This window comes from Scardinius erythrophthalmus (assembly GCF_964197995.2).
Source record: "Scardinius erythrophthalmus genome assembly, chromosome: 3".
In the NCBI taxonomy this organism is placed as follows: Eukaryota; Metazoa; Chordata; class Actinopteri; order Cypriniformes; family Leuciscidae; genus Scardinius; species Scardinius erythrophthalmus.
In genome coordinates, this window is record NC_138223.1 from 21,356,525 (window position 1) to 21,374,161 (window position 17,637).

The 17,637-nt window shown below is 41.9% G+C and overlaps 2 protein-coding genes across 11 annotated transcripts; one reads left to right on the forward strand and one right to left on the reverse strand.

Annotated features, from left to right (window-relative positions):
* The first annotated feature begins 635 nt into the window (after window positions 1-635).
* Window positions 636-4,803, forward strand: LOC308687828 (uncharacterized protein). Its single transcript, XM_081360655.1, has 3 exons — window positions 636-1,365; window positions 3,213-3,336; window positions 3,702-4,803. Exons 1-3 carry the CDS (start codon window positions 755-757, stop codon window positions 4,452-4,454), a joined length of 1,488 nt encoding a protein of 495 aa, XP_081216781.1. The 5' UTR covers window positions 636-754; the 3' UTR covers window positions 4,455-4,803.
* A 268-nt stretch (window positions 4,804-5,071) lies between these two features.
* LOC308688695 (uncharacterized protein) lies at window positions 5,072-16,943 on the reverse strand. 10 transcript variants are annotated; one of them, XM_081361946.1, is made up of 6 exons: window positions 16,476-16,912; window positions 16,132-16,197; window positions 15,455-15,628; window positions 6,941-7,135; window positions 6,765-6,844; window positions 5,073-6,501 (listed from the first exon to the last, which is right to left on the reverse strand). In XM_081361946.1, exons 4-6 carry the CDS (start codon window positions 7,091-7,093, stop codon window positions 5,535-5,537), a joined length of 1,200 nt encoding a protein of 399 aa, XP_081218072.1. In that variant the 5' UTR covers window positions 7,094-7,135; window positions 15,455-15,628; window positions 16,132-16,197; window positions 16,476-16,912; the 3' UTR covers window positions 5,073-5,534. The 10 variants fall into 10 exon arrangements, with proteins under 10 accessions (XP_081218079.1, XP_081218072.1, XP_081218076.1 ...); XM_081361953.1 differs by lacking the exon at window positions 16,132-16,197 and having other exon boundaries at window positions 5,072-6,501; window positions 16,476-16,928; XM_081361950.1 differs by lacking the exons at window positions 15,455-15,628; window positions 16,132-16,197 and adding an exon at window positions 7,645-7,996 and having other exon boundaries at window positions 16,476-16,943.
* Between the last annotated feature and the right edge of the window lie 694 nt (window positions 16,944-17,637).

Genomic DNA, 17,637 nt, shown 5'->3' on the forward strand with positions numbered 1-17,637 from the left:
CTATCCTACATTTATTTTATCAGTGCCCATTCTCTAAGTCTTTCTGGTCAGATGTTACCTTGTTAGTTTTTTGCTGTTGTAGCAAATTGGTACAAATGTCAGAATCTATCATTTTTTTGTCAGATTTTCATTCTAGCGATGTTAATCTTAATTATACGGTATTATTACTTTGTCTTCTGGGCAAGTTTCATCTTCACAAAGCCAGAACCATTCATTGTAATCCTGATTTTAGATTATTCTCCTCTGATATAAAGTCCCTTTTTTCTTCCTTTAAGAAAATGTCAAAACCTTTAAACTCAAAGGTTTCTAAAACAAATAATATCCTTAAGTCTGTTGTAAAGTACCTTTAATGTGTTATATTGACATACTGTAATATTGTATTGATTTGTGTAGCCTATCTCAATCTCTTTTAATGTCCGTATACCCCTCTTGTTTTATTTTTATTTTTCTCTGCTCACTGTTAATGTATGTACCTTTAAATGTGCAATAAAAAAAAAAAAAAAAAAAAAAAAATCTCAAAATTGGGGATGTTGTATACAACAATACTACTGTAATTGCTGTTATGTTAAACAATATACGATCTGGCAGTAAATTACAGAATAGCATGTAAACAAGAAGCTTGTTGCATAAATAGAACGTTCGATATTTCCGGGTTGTCACGGTAGGCCGCACGACTTCCGGTTACGTCGATGTTATCCCCTGTCAGAGCGAGAGAGAGTCAGAGAGAGCGCGATAGTTTAGTTAGACAGCAATTATGAGTTTCTTAAGAGTAAAAGAAAAACGAATTAAATTTCAGCGTCAATCCAGACGATCGTCTTTACACTGTTGTGTGCCGATGTGTGGAAATTCGTCGAAATACAATGGAACGATTAGTTTTCATCGCTTCCCTGTGGATCTTGAGGTGAGATCAAAGTGGTTAGTCAAGATCCGCAGGGATAGCTTCACTCCAACTGAATGCACTCGTGTCTGCAGTTGTCATTTCCTTTTTGAGGATTTTGTAACGACGACTGGGGGGGAGAAACGACTGAAGAAAGGCAGTGTCCCTTGTTTGTTTGCCTGGAATGAGTTCAGCGTACCGGCACCTCGGCTTAATGTCTGGCAACGTCGGCCAAGGCCTCCTTCCCCTGACCTACCGATGGAGTCTGACAACGAGGTGGTCACAGAAAAGGAAGTAGTACATCCTGATCACGCCTACTGTGTCACCCCCACTACTGCTCTTGTCACACATCAGCTGGCAGATGAAAACGAAGCCCTGAGGAGGAAGGTAGAGGAGCTACAACAAGAAGTCCAGTCACTGCATCTACTGTCTCGGTTTGGACTCCAACACCTCCAAGGATCCGATGAGGATATTCGTTTTTACACAAGGTTGGTCCATGCAATTATGCAATTGTATGTAGTAGCCTAACTCTGTGTGTCTGGGTTGCAGTGGGGGTTATAGTACTGAAAATCTATACTCAAGTTAAAGTACAATTACTCCCTTAAAAATGTACTCGAGTAAAAGTAAAATTTCCTTTTTGAGAAACTTAAAGTGTAAGTTGCAGGTTAAATTTTTCACGAAGATAATGCAATGTGTTTATTAAACATAAAGATAAGAACTGCCCACCATTGTTTTTTATACCAAAATGCTGATATAATATGAAAAGTTGGCACTTTTAACAGTGGTTTTAACCGCTCCCTTCCACTAGATGGGGCGTGACGTCACAAGAGGAACTCACTAGAAGAGTTACCGTACGCTAGCAGCTATAGATGCCTTACATAACTGCAGAAAAGTTGGTTGTATGTTTTATTTGATTAAAAAATTATGGATAAAATAACTCCATTGTAAACATGCTCGTGTGTGCTGACTTCAAGGGGACCGTGATCATGCCTGAAATGAGAATAAGCTATTCGCTAAACAAACGGGTTCAGGCACGTCAGATCAGCCGGTCGCGGGTCGAGCTGTTCCACTAAACAAACCGCGTTCACCTCACGGCAGCACACACTCTCCACTGCTGATAGCCCACACACACACACAGTGATGGGGACATCGATCTCTCTTTTTCTTTCTGACAATAAACATCGCTAATAAATCGTGAGAAATTGATAACGCGTGGATTGAGGAAGGGTATTACATGACGTTTGAGGCGGCGATGAGACAAGCGATTGCGCCTGACGTGCATCTCTAACGTGCAGCTCTGATTTGGACTGACTTACTGTAAGTAAATATTGTCTTCAGTCGTTGTCCCTCCTTGCTATTCTACATGACGGCAATATTTTGAAAAGACTTGCTTGTTCTGTTATATTATCCGGGTTAAGTTTGCACCTGGTTGCACTAGCTCTAACGTAGCTAACCCTCCACTCATTCTCCTCACACCAAGCATTAATAACCATGGCTCCCCTCTCTCACGCCTGACCGGTTAAAAATTGTAGGGCTGTGGTCCATAAAGAATTTGATGGTTTCCCACATCCTCAGTCGTTCTCCAAATAGCCATAATACAGTAGGAATCTAGCAGAGTATGGGTTGCGAGTTCCTCTTGTGACGTCATCACCAGTTACTGAAAAAACACGCTACCTTTGAAGAAACCCCAATAAATGTTATTTTAACGCATTTTAAGACAGAAATAATTAAATATATACATATAGAGCACTTTAATTTACACATTAATTGGCTGTGGTGGTTAACCTACAACTTACACTTTAAGTAAAATTTGAAAAAGTATGTTGTTCCATTTTTACAAATATTTGTATGATGTGCTGGAAAGTGTAAAATAGTTACGGTTTAAAACAGCAGGAATATGAGAGTACACGTTCCTTGAAAAACTACTTTTTTACTCATGTGCGTTACAAGTAGACTGAAAAAATGATTAATTGAATTTACTAAAAAAATGTATGGTAAGTGGTTGCACACAATTGATTTTAGCTACATTTAAACAAATGTATTAAGTTGAACTTATTTTAGTTCAACTTAATGCATTTGTTTAAATGTAGCTTAAATCATTTTTTTCAGTGTAGTTCCGTTACTACCCACCCTTGCTGGGTTGTGAAGGCTGTCTCCAGGGGCGCAAATTGCTCTTAGTCCCCCTTGTTTAAAGCAACACTAGCCCAAGCCTCACATACAGCTCCATACACGTAGCATAGTTCTGTCAACAAAAGCCAGAAGTCAATAACATGTCAGTCATCCTGTTGTATTATTATGAACATAAAGTTCTAAAGTGATTATAATTTCATTGCAGATTTACATCATACAAGCATTTCCAGGCCTTTTGGCAATTGGTGGAGCCTGCTGCAACAACTAAAATGGTACGGATCACCAGTGTCCATGATGCCTCCAAAGAACCTAGCCTTCTGAGACCATCAGTAAGTTATGTTGTTAGTCTTAAAGGTGCTATAAGCGATCTCACACGTTTTTTAGGCCAAAACATTTTTTTCACATACCGCAAACATTTCCTCACTATCCGCTAGCTGCCTGTCCCCTGAACACACTGTAAAAAAACACAGTCTCTGCAGACAGCCCAGCCTCCACAAACTGCAGCAAAAACAAACGCCAACCGAGATCGCTTATAGTACCTTTAATATTTGTTACAGTTTACTTGACATATCTTGACTGTCAAAGGCTCCAGTATTAATCAAGGGTGTTTTCAGCTGATTTGTTAGGGCAACATACAATAATACTACAGTACAAGTTATTTCTAGTGTGTTATGTGTTTTTTGTTTTTTAACAGAAACTAGCACCGATAGATGAGTTACTGCTTTTCTTGATGCACCTTTCTGTGGGCCTGCCTTTGAGGGACCTAGCCAAACGATTCGACATCCATACCACCACAGCAAGCAGAATAATTACATCGTGGACACACTTCCTCTATTATCTACTGGGTTCCATCCGCCTGTGGATACCACCAGAGGAAGTAAAGGCTCATCTACCACCTGAGTTTGCTTTGTTCCCAGACACACAAGTGGTGCTTGACTGCACAGAAATCTTTTGCCAAACTCCCTCTTCTCTTCTTTTGCACAGCGAAGTCTACTCCCAATACAAGTCACACACCACTTTCAAGGCCATGATTGGCATTGCACCTCATGGTCCCATCACCTTTGTGTCATCTTTGTATGCAGGTTCCATGAGTGACCGGGAAATTTTTAAGCAGTCAGGAATAGCAAAACTCCTCACACCAGAGATGGCCATTATGGTTGACAAAGGCTTTCTTGTGGACAATCTCTTTCCTGGAAAGGTTTACCGACCTGCTTTCCTTGCAAGAAACAAACAGATGGCCAAAGAGGATGTCCAGCAGACACAGTCTATTGCCCGTGTGAGAGTGCATGTTGAGAGGTGCATCAGGCGAGTAAAAGAGAACAAACTGTTTGATAAAGAAATACCTCTGTCAGTGTGTGGGAGCATTGACCAGTTGTTCACCGTCGCTTGTCTCTTGGTGAATTACCAAAATGGACCACTGGTTAAGGCATGGGCAACACAGAAATGAATGGTCTAGAATTTTTATGTATCAGTTTACAATCAGTTCCAATATCTTTGTTCAAGTTTTATTGTTCATTTTTACGAATCTATACAAAACTTGAACTGCTACTGTATATGTTGTATGTTTACAAACATCCACAAATGTAGTGATGTTATTAATTGTTCATTTTTAAAAATCTATACATATCTTTTTATATGCACTCACACACACTTGCTCATTTGTTATTGCTATTCATTCCATTTTGATGGTCATGTATTTTTACCCAATATGTAATATATGTAATATAATTGTTCATTTCTGTTCTGTTACAGTTAGTAATAGATGATTGGAATAAATTATAACATCTTAAGACTCCAACATTTCTCATTGTAACATTTTGTTCAGGTTTGATTCTAATCATAAATGTAATATTATTGAGAGACTGGTTTTTTTTTTTTTTGTACAAAAAATGCTAAACTTTGACAATTTCTTTATTTTTGTTATAATTGTGATTTCATAAATATTAAGATATGACTCAAACTGAATCCAACTTGTGAAAAGATATCTTTCAGGTAGTCAAATAGCAAATAGCATAATGGAGCCCTATAGCTGTAACGTCTCGGGGTAGATGAAGAAGGCGAACTCGAAGTACAAAAATAACCAAGGTTTAATATTCCAACAGGCAAACAATCCAACAACCAAAACTGTGTGTATGAACACAAACAATAACCGGCCAGTGAACAGAGAAACAGGGGGAGCTTAAATACACAGAGATAATGACAAAGACAACAGGTGACGGTGATGATGATGAGTGAAACACAGGTGAAGGCGGTTATAACAACGATGATGATGACGGAGGATACTGGGAAGTATAGTGCTGAGAATACAGATGGTGAATGTGACAATAGCCATCTAGTGGTTAAATTGTTTTGTTTTTAAACTGTATTTTCCAAAAAAATGGGCATAAATTTTACACATCTATACAAAACTGATTTATTTTTACAAATTTATAAAACCTGAACTGATTAAATTTAATAGATTTACATACAAAACTAGAACTGATTTACTGTAAATTATTCTAAGAGTAACAGTAAATAGTAACAGTATCTATTTCAAACACACAGCCATGTAAAAATAAAAAAAGAAGTGATCCCCCTTCTCCCTAATGATTTGTGCAACCTCTGCATCTTTGTAGATTCTTTGGATGACCATGTCATCCTCTGCAAACACCACAAAATCACACCACTCCATTCCACTTATTAGAAGCTGGCCTTGGACCTGCCAGTAGTAGCTGTGCTGCCGTTTTAATTGCATTGTGTTGCCATGCAACTTCAAGTACTTGCAATCAACATAGCTCTTGCAATTTGGGCATTTAATCTCAACCAAACCATAGGGAGGGTTTTCGGTTGGGTCAAATACAACCCCGTCAGGAGAAGACCCTAACCAGGGGGCATCGGGGTGGATGATAAACCCACAGGGCCAATAGTTTGTGTTCTTGACCCTGCAGTACTCCTCAATGGCAACAGGTTCAAGTACCAGGCCCCTCTTCATGGCAGCAGTTTGAACAGTGCCCTTCAAAATCCTCTGAGCGAGCTGCTGTGCTGTACTCTCACCTCGAACATGGCACAGTTCTCTAAAGTGTGAGGACGTTAGCCGTGGTCGACGAACCTGATGCCACTCTGCAGACAAGCTCTGGTCCCGTGTGGAAGCCTCCACCTGTCTGGCCATTTCAATACTTGTCTGCAGGGACACCAGATGAAGCTGTTGTTGTTCACTGCAAACAAATTGACAGGTTGTAGGCTCCAACCTGTAATCAGCCAACGGCAGAAGTGGAGGTGGAGGTGCATCTGAGTGCAACTGGATGGTCCTGGTGGGTGCTACTGGGTGCTGAGAGGCGATGGCACTTCCCTCCTGCACTTCCCCTAGTGCTGACTGGACTAATGGAACATCAGAACTAATGGCCATGGTGGTGATGAGTGGCGCCAAGGTCGCAGGGAAATCACTATACACCTCAGCCACTTTGAGCATGTCCACATCTGGCAGTTCTCCCCTCAGTGCTTTGTAAAGTGTGCTCCTGTGTACATAGTTAGTTAGTAGTTAGTATACTTTATTGTCCTTTTTCAGGAAATTTGTCTTGGATACACAACATATACATACATACAACATATGCACACACAAACCAATAAAGAGCTAAAAGTGTTAACAGCATCAACACTCCCTCTTCCCACCATATAGGCAAATTGAAATGGAACATGATATATGTTTCAAATGTTATTTTATTTTCATATTTTAATCATGTTTTATCTAAATTATAGAAATAAGATAAAACATTATTACCTTACACCATTTCCAACCGTCTTTTGCTTGGGTTTGGCTGACAACACGACCATGTCTCTGACCCGGCCTGGCTTCACACCCTGTTGATAGTAATGGTCTTTAATGAAAGCAAGCTTTGCACGTGTACTAATTCAGCTGACTGACTACACTATGAAACAGTGTGGTCTCAGACTTACCATAGACCTTGGCTTGTGCCAGCGTTGCTCTGTTTCAGTGCAACTAAGGACAGGGGGTACAGCACTGATCTGAAGCTGAGAGTAGTGTGCTGTCTGATAGAGCAGTGCAACATTGTGATTGCACAGTGCCTTACCAGCCACACATGAACACATAGCCTCAAACAGTTGCACCGGGAATGAGTGCTCAAGTGTAATCTTTAAAAAAAAAAAAAGAGAGACAATTTTACAAACTAATCATATTACAGATAACCATTACCATCTTAAATATAGTACAGGCACAGGAAATGGAAAAAAAATCAACATTTCAGATTGTTAGTCATGGTAGGCTTAACCATATCAGATTAGTCATATTAGTTAACAAATGACCAAAAATAGTCGTTTTTAGTTCTGTTTTTTTAAACATTATGTTAGTATTACATATGTGAGATGTTAGTAGGCTATTACAAGTCAAAAACGTTACATGAATACTGAACATACAGATAACTTAAACTTCAACTAACTTACAACTTAACACACAAACTTAAATTATAATATATAACAGCCGTCACAACCAGTTCCTGGGGTTTTCATGTGGGCTAGGTTAGATATTTGAGTGCTACTTTCTGCCGAATTTAATGATACAGAACCTATCCTAGCGACACAAAATCCCCAGGACATGGTTGGAGCAGAACTGGCTGGAACAACTGAACTATCTTTGATCCTACTCTGAGGTCGTGAGGTTTCTCATTCTTCCTCAGTGACCTATGGCAGGTAGCGCGGACACTCACTCTCCCTGTCTCTGGCTCTTTGTTTGACACTGAGTTAAGAATAATGTCATGTTATTGTAACGGGCGTGTTTTGTCTTTAACAGTTTTATGTTAGATTGGATGCACGTCCATTAACTCTTGTATGTTCTGCGTTGTGTTCTTGTTGTGAGTGAAGAAAGGACCCGGACCACGACCAACTGCTGGTTGCTCTTTTATTGAAGGCAGAATGGTGGATTTGTCTCTGTACAAATCACAAAAATATTCATAAGGCTGTTATACATGCAGTCTCCTCCACACAGATCTCAAGCTCCTCCTCTCAGCTGGCCTAGCGCAGACTGCACATACATACATGACTGATAAAACTTAGAATTATCAACAAAAATACTTTTAAATAAAAATGTGAAAATGAATTAAATAAAATTATAAAATGCTCAATGTAATTGACATGAATTTCTTTTACATTCTTAATAAAACCAATGTATGCCAGATGAATAATAATGAACATTATACACATACCTGTACAAATCACAAAAATATTCATAAGGCTGTTATACATGCAGTCTCCTCCACACAGATCTCAAGCTCCTGTTAGCAGATAAACACACAGAAAACCCTGTAGACTAGCACGTGGAAACATGTCTAACTTTACTTTAAAGCCTGCAAAAAGTCTGTTTACAAGGTTTATATTCGATTGACACATTAACTGCATGTTCACAACCTCAAAACTAATATTTATACATGAATAAAACAAGGTTTGTAACGTCCAAAAACTGAACTAAGTGTTTAAAACTGACGTGCAAAATAATACATTACCTCCTCTCAGCTGGCCTAGCGCAGACTGAAAGAAGCGCATAAATGACGACACAAGGCCTGCGACCTCTTAAAGTGACAGTACAGGTATTAACACCATAGTCTGAATACAACATTCAGGCATAAATACTGGCAATAAAACAGATCTTAAACAAAGAAAACAATGTTCCTCAGGATTTGGTGACATTTCAACTGTAAAAGTAAAGATATCATTTCAACCTGGTTACATTCACCCCTCCTGAAATTCACCAACATCCTGATAATGTGGAGTCTCTGGACTGTAAGGAACACATAATACGTCTGCTACTGACACAATCTGGCCAAAAAAAAAAAAATATACCTAGTCTACAGTCAACTTAGAAGTCACCTCTCATACAAGGTTCAGGGAAGAAAGAGGTTGATCAGGTCTCTGAATCCCCTTAGCTCAATGCGACGCCTGTTACGCCACACAACACTTGGCCCAAAAAAACTTGTCCCACAGACATTTGCAAGTATCAATGTACATAACACAGTCCTAAAAAAAATACTATAACATATACTACAATAACATTACCAACATATATCAAGTATGTTGACTCAACTCTGCAAAACAAAGAGAGATTGGGAACGGCTCCCAAACAAAATGTTCGAACCCCTCAGAAATGGTTTCTGAACCATGGATTCTATCAGTCTGTTCACTGATTTCACTACTCTCCCTGCACGTGTTCTAACATGACCATCAGCTGCGGTGTGTGTGTGCGGGTCAGTGTGAACCAATGCGTCAGCATGTGGTGAGTGTGAAATATCTGATCGTGGTGCAGGTGAAATGGTTGAGTAATCAGCAATGGCACCAACAGGACTGTGTACTGGACTAGGCTGGTCCAGCTCTTCTGAATCAGCTGACTCAGATTCAGGTGGGACTTCAGGTGACAAAACTGCAAGACTCTCACCCTCTCTGGAATCTGACAGGTTCTGTGCACTGTCATCTTGAGTCAATAACCCTGACACTGAGGCTGTATCATCCTCACAGTCTTCCTGATCAGACTCCTCGCTGGCCAAAGACTGATCTTTTGCATGGGTATCCTGGCTCTCATCCATCCCAGAGAGTGGCAAGAAGTTGACCTCCAACAAAAGATTCCTGTGCACAACTCTTGTGTGTCCCTCTGCATCCTGTATTTTGTAGACATGGATATTGGGATTTGCACCAACAACTGTGTACACTCCATCCTCCCATTTGTCAGCCAACTTCCTCTTCCCTCGTTCTCCCTTATTTGCTACTAAAACACGATCTCCCACAAAGAGGTAGGTACCCTTGACACGTTTGTTGTATTGCCGGGCCTGGTGCTGTTGCTCAGTGGAAGAATGTTTCTGGGCGATTTCCATAGCACTTTTGAGGCAAGAAAGCAAGGACTTGGCATATGAGTCATAGTCAACAACCCCTGGGTCATTAAAAACCTGCTTAAACAGAATATCCACCGGCAATCTAGGTACACGCCCAAACATCAAGAAGAAGGGAGCGTAACCCGTAGTCTCATGAATGGTGGCGTTATAGGCAAACGTGAGGGTCTGAATTTGTTGTGGCCACTGGTGTTTTTTCTTAAGGGGAAGGGTACGGAGCATATTACCCAAAGTGCGATTAAATCGCTCTGTTCCCCCATTGCCCATGGGGTGGTAAGCTGTCGTATGAGATTTTATAACACCAGCCAGACGAAGGAGCTCTGCAATCAAGTTGCTCTCGAAATTGGTGCCCTGATCGGAATGTAGTCTCTCAGGGAAACCATAAACACAGAACACATTGTCCCAGAGCTTTTTGGCGACTTGCTTTGCCGTCTGATTGGCACAAGGGAATGCATGGGCAAGTTTGGTGAAGTGGTCGGTGACCACTAGGACATCCACAGAACGCTGCTTACTGTCCTCTGCCGACCAAAAATCCATGCACACTAACTCCATCGGGGCAGAGCTCTTGATGCTTTCTAGGGGTGCACGAGCAGCAGGTTCTGGCGACTTCCCAAACACACATCTCTGACAGCATCTGACATGTGCCCTCACATCCCTCTCCATATCAGGCCAGTAAAATCGCTGCCTTGCAAGTGAGAGAGTACGGTCCTGACCTTGATGACCTGCCATATCATGTATGCCCAACAATGCCTTTTCCTTTAGACTCAGAGGCAACACATATTGAGATCTTCTCTGCTTGGACACGGGATCTCTCGTCACCCGATACAACATCCCGTCATGGACTTCTAACTTGTCCCATTGCTTGAACAATCTGAGGACCTTCGAATCAACGCCATGCCTTTCCCGCCTAGATGGTCGCTTCCTGGCTGCAACGAAAGGTAACACCTTAGAGATGCTGGGGTCTTGCTCTTGACTCAGCTGCAGCTCCTGAGCGGAGAACATGGGCGTAACATCCTGACCACTCGACAGCTGTTGGACGTGTTGGGCCAGATAGAGTGCCCTGGATTCTGCTGCGTCAATCCAATCACAGTGTGCTTGACAAAGAGCTCTGATCTCGGCTGAATCACACACCACCTTAAACGTTGGATGGTCCCCTGATCCGTAGCTTTGAGACTGGCAGCTGACCCTAAAAGCATCCTGTACAGACTCCTCCTCTACCCCATTTGCTTCCTGAATCAGAGTGGGATATGGTTCCTTCAACAGCCTCTGACAAATGGGCTTCGCGAAGAGATCACGGCTCAAGGCATCAGCTACCACATTCCTTTTCCCGGGCAGGTGTTTGAGATCAAAGGAGTAAGACGCAAGCTTAGAGACCCAGCGGATTTCACATGCATCAAGCTTTGGCTTTGTTAGAAGGTAAGTTAGAGGATTATTATCCGTCCAAACTGTGAAGCTACGGCCTTTTAGCCAGTGGCTGAACTTTTCACAGACACTCCACTTCAGAGCCATGAACTCCAGTCTGTGAGCTGGATACTTCCGTTGTGACACACTGAGGGTCTTGCTTGCAAAAGCAACCGGCCTGGCCTTGGACTCTCCTCGTGGCACTTGAGAGAGCACTGCTCCAAGTCCGTCCAATGAAGCATCGACTGACAGAATAAATGGCTCATCAAAGTTTGGATGGGCCAGCACAACACATTCCAACAGCATGGTCTTCAACCGGTCAAAAGCAGTTACACAATCCACCGACCAGTCTGCAGGAGTAAGCTTGCGATAGGCACCTAGAGGCTTCTTATCTTTAGCTGACCGTCCCCGTCTCTTTTGTCCAGCCGTAAGTGCGAACAAGGGCTTCGCAATGGAGGAACAGTTTGGGATGAAATGCTGGTAGTAAAATACCATACCAAGGAAAGATTTGATTCTCCGGAGAGAAGGCGTGCACTCATCGTCCTCCATGAGGTCTCGTACTGTCATTTTGGTGATGACCTCCACTTTGGCAGGATCGACGGCCACACCCTCACCATTAATGACATGTCCAAGGAATCCGACTTGTTCTCGAAGCAGATAGCACTTCTTCGGAGCCAGTTTCAAGTTATTCTCTCGCAACCTCTGGAATACTGTGCGGAGTCTGGACAGGGCCTCATCCTCTGACGATGCAAAGACAAGAAGATCGTCAAGATAACACAGGAGTTTTGTGAAGTTCATGTCCCCAAAGATCCCAATCATCATTCTCATGAAGGACGCTGGACTGTTGCACAGTCCCTGTGGCATGCGATTATATTCATGCAGTCCAAGGGGGGTTGTGAAAGCTGTGTACTTCTTGTCGTCTTCGTGCATTGGGATGTTGAAAAAGCCAGAGGTGAGGTCCATCGTACTAAAGAGGCAATTGCCACCAAGAGCAGCCAGACAGTCAGACTGATGCGGTAAGGGATGGGCGTCCTTTAAGGTTCGGGCATTCAGCCACCTGAAATCCGTACAGATCCGCAACCCACCGTCTTTCTTCCACACCATCACTAGTGGCGAAGCATACTCGCTTGAAGACTTCCTGATAATCCCCTTTTCCTCCATATCATTGAGAACCTGCCTCAACTTCTGATAGTGGGCAGGAGGGACTCTCCTGTACGGCAAGCGAAAAGGGCGATCGTCGGTGAGATGAATGCGGTGTGTGTATCCTTTGACCTCACCACAGTCCAATGAATGCTTGGAGAAGATGTCATGATATTCAATTAATAGCTGTGTGAGCCTAGACTTACAGTCTTTACTGACCTGACATGCATCTATGTCAACATCACTTAGGCCCAACTCTGACAGGCTTTTGGCCAGCTGATCAGCTAAATAGGCACTGGGCGATGTGTCAGGTTGCTGTTGCAGTATGTTATGTACTTGTTTCTCCGTATGAGATTGCTGTATCTCAATGTCAGGTTGTTTGTTGCCTGCGTCTGTTTGTTTCTCTGAAGCCACATGTAAACCCTGAGAAGCAGCTAGATCCTCGATTGCCAAGCATGGAAACACATCAGCCAATTTGCAATTTCTCTTCAGTGTGACAGCTTTGTCAGATGGGTTAACAACTGTCATTGGCACCCATCTATCACCCCAGAGAGGTGTGACAAGACGGCCCACTAGAACACCTCGTGGCATGGCTTTGGAGTTGGTTGGCTCTACGACAACGGTGCTTCCAGGTGACATCGGCACGCTAGCAGGGAGTCTACCCCAAACCAAGTGTTCATGCCTGGGTAGAAGTTTCACTGCTTGGGTGAGCTTGACGGTGCCTATTTTGTCAGGAACCTCACTCCCTCTCCAACGCTCGACATTGGTGAACATCGACAAGAACTGTTCAACGTCGGAATCAGACTGATGCTCAGGTCTGGAAGCTATGCTCCAATAGTCATTATCACCCTTTAGAGAATCACGTGTTTGATGACATTGGAGCCCAAGATGAGATCATCAGGCTGACCAGGCACAACCAAGGTAGGTACAACACAGCGAATGCCATAAATCTGCATCTCCAAGTCATAAAAACCCTCAGGTCGAGTCTGCAGACCACCACAGCCAATCAAAACGATATTTTCTTCGGGATGCTGCTTCTCGGGCAAAACACCAGCAGAACTGAGTTTCTCTACTGCATGTTCGCTGATGCTACATGCCATAGAGCCAGAGTCCAACATGCCTTTTAACTGCACACTGTGATTGACAAGGGCAGTAGCATAAAACAACTCACTGAATGCTTCGATCTTCTGTGTGGCTTGAATGACTATTTGGGTCCCTTTAGGTGCTTTGGCACAGTAGTCCTCATATAAGCGAGCTGGGTCGTGTGTATCAGAGAGGGATTTATCCACAATACCCACACCGCCCCTCCCAGGGTGTGGGTTTTCTAGTTTAACTGTTGGTCCTGTCCACCAGCGCTGTTGGCAGGTTGAGAGCGGCGCTGGTTGGTCTGATCAGGGCAGTCCCTCTTCCAGTGGCCAGGCGATAAGCACTTCAAACACCTGTTCTCTCGCCTGCAGTGAGACAATGTGGAATGATCAGAAGCCCTACAAACCCTGCACACCTTTTGAGAAGAGTGAGGCACTGCGGCTTGAGCTCTGGGGTTAGCTGGCACTTGTGTATGCTGTGTAACCAGTCGGTCCAACAAGTTCACCAAACTCCTCATGCAGACATTGTCAACACTCGCAGTAGTCATGGGTACCGGAGATGGCACCGACGGTACAGTGGTGTTTGGGGCTGGTGTATTATCAGCCATAGGCACATGACACTGGGAATGGACTTTGTGCTCTGCTGTGCTCAGCTTAAGTGGCCTACCAGTTGCAGCTTGAGCTTTCTGTCCCTGCATGTGCTCATCAAGCCTTTCTTGGATCTCACATGCCGACCATTTCTCCGCAGACTTGAACTTGAAAACACCTGCAAGAGACTGGTCTGGGCAGTGTTTGATAAACATCATACTGACTTCATGGCCTGGGTCATCAATGCTTCGGCCTTGCCTTTTCAGATACTCATCCGCTACATCAACTGTTTTGTTTAGCCTTATCCAATATTCCATAGCATCTTCACCTGGCATGGGCAATGTATTGTAGAAATCTGCTAAAGGCATACTTGAGTAAGTCAGTTCGCTAAAGTGTTGTTTCAAGATATCAAAAATCACATGGGGATTTGCAGCATGGTCAATAGATGTGTTGTTACGCAGCTTTATCCTCACCACATCCCCCGCTTTGCCCATTAGCTTTGCCAGGACTTCCTGTGAATGCTCATGAACTGGAATAGCTCGCTTCTTTAAATACAGAGTCATAAGATTTTCCCACTCATGAACTGTGAATTTGTCTGAGCTATCACCCCTGAATATAGGAGGCTCTCTTACATCTGACTGCATGACAACCTTGACATTAGGCAATGTCATCTCTGAGGGCTGTACAGGAGTACTGGTGTTGTGTGTGCACCTGTCAGATTGTAGCTTAGCTGTAATGGACTCACCTAGCTTCTCAGCTAACTGTGTAATGAGTGAGCCTAAATCTGGATTCTGCTCGACTTGGCTTGGCATGGCACGATGTACATAACGTGTAGAGGTAAGCTGTGGAGTGTGTAACGCTGTGACACTAGGCCCTGGTGTTCTGGACTCTAAGGGTCGAAAGAACAAACCCCTCCCCACACCAAACTGGTCCTCGATAGAGTCACGCTCAGCATTGTTAACTTCATCCTCAACAAAATATGTGTAACCCTCTGCCATATTTCAGTCACTCCATACACAGAAAAAAAAATTAGAATAATAAAAAAAAAATAGCCAATAAAATAAAATCTTAAACCGGAAGAGCACCAAAAAAAACAGATCTAGATAATCACATCAATCAGCAATCAATTGCACATCAGTAAAGCACTCTCTTAAATGCTGTTATATTGAAGAAGACAAAAAAAATAAACATCAGGTTACAGTCCAAGGGAATACCTGACCACGGTAAAAGGTGAGTGAATGCAGCTTCCCACGGCGAACGAGCTGACGTCGATCTTCAGACCAATCCTTGAAGAGTCACGGCACCATTGTAACGGGCGTGTTTTGTCTTTAACAGTTTTATGTTAGATTGGATGCACGTCCATTAACTCTTGTATGTTCTGCGTTGTGTTCTTGTTGTGAGTGAAGAAAGGACCCGGACCACGACCAACTGCTGGTTGCTCTTTTATTGAAGGCAGAATGGTGGATTTGTCTCTGTACAAATCACAAAAATATTCATAAGGCTGTTATACATGCAGTCTCCTCCACACAGATCTCAAGCTCCTCCTCTCAGCTGGCCTAGCGCAGACTGCACATACATACATGACTGATAAAACTTAGAATTATCAACAAAAATACTTTTAAATAAAAATGTGAAAATGAATTAAATAAAATTATAAAATGCTCAATGTAATTGACATGAATTTCTTTTACATTCTTAATAAAACCAATGTATGCCAGATGAATAATAATGAACATTATACACATACCTGTACAAATCACAAAAATATTCATAAGGCTGTTATACATGCAGTCTCCTCCACACAGATCTCAAGCTCCTGTTAGCAGATAAACACACAGAAAACCCTGTAGACTAGCACGTGGAAACATGTCTAACTTTACTTTAAAGCCTGCAAAAAGTCTGTTTACAAGGTTTATATTCGATTGACACATTAACTGCATGTTCACAACCTCAAAACTAATATTTATACATGAATAAAACAAGGTTTGTAACGTCCAAAAACTGAACTAAGTGTTTAAAACTGACGTGCAAAATAATACATTACCTCCTCTCAGCTGGCCTAGCGCAGACTGAAAGAAGCGCATAAATGACGACACAAGGCCTGCGACCTCTTAAAGTGACAGTACAGGTATTAACACCATAGTCTGAATACAACATTCAGGCATAAATACTGGCAATAAAACAGATCTTAAACAAAGAAAACAATGTTCCTCAGGATTTGGTGACATTTCAACTGTAAAAGTAAAGATATCATTTCAACCTGGTTACATTATGATCAAAACACTTAAAACAAGATAATATTCGTCAGGCTCATTCAATGTTTAACGTTACCGGTTAGCAAGATAGCTCATAGGCTAGACTAATACAAAGCATAGTAAATTAACTTACCTTCGTAATTGTCAATGTAGCTGGAAATATACATTTTAAACCCCTTCTCCCGCTTGCTCTTTGGGGCTGATGTTGAGGATTGTATAATCCTATGTACATCGTTTACGGTTATCCTTGGCAGGTCCTGCAAGCATCGTGTGTAAAATTCCATCTTCCTCGTTTTACTAAAGTTGACGTTAACGTTCTCGCTCTGACAAGCAGCTGCTCGCTGTCAGACTCGCTCTGACAGGAGTAACCGGAAGTCGTGCGGCCTACCGTGACAACCCGGAAATATCGAACGTTCTATTTATGCAACAAGCCGCGCCATCACACCAACACACTGAAGAGCCGCTCGTCTTGTAGAGTGAAGATGATTCAGAATGGCTTGCAGGAGTGAAGAGAACTCTTGACTCCGAGGCGAAAACATATCTGCATGTTGCCAGCGTGCTTCCTTATATACCCACGACGTGGGATGGACTTACGCTATGCAAATTCCACAGACCAATGGCATTTTCTTGCCATTGGCTGGTTTTGTATACTCGAAGGTGAGAGGCCTTCTAAGCGAAACCCCATTCGTCGTCACTGACGTAACCACGAAAGGGAACTGATTGTTTGGTCTGATATATATATATATATATATATATATATATATATATATATATATATATATATATATATATATATATACTGTATATAGTTTAAACATTTACTTGGAGCAAATGGTATGAATAATACACATGAGAACATTAATATAACAACAACATTAGAGAGGGCATTTGAAAAACATATCATTCTGTCTCAAAACTCATTTTATTAATTTAAAAATGACCAACTTTTATTTAAAACAATTAAAACAGTATCATATCATTTACCTCCTTCCACCAATAAAACTATTAATAAAATATGTATTATTCATTTAAAAATGTACACTGACAGCCTACTGTCAAGTGTTAATTATATCATAATTTTAACTAAAACATACAAAATAAGGCGGCACTGTAAAAAATTGCTCTGTAAAATAATGGTAATCTACTGGCAGCTGTGGTTGCCAGCAATGTACTGTTAATTTACATCCTTTTAGCGTTAATTTACAGCTCTCCTTTTTTACAATATGTTACCGTAAAAATACCATGGAAGGTAAATCATATAATTTGGGAAACCGATTGCTTCTAATAGTTCAAGC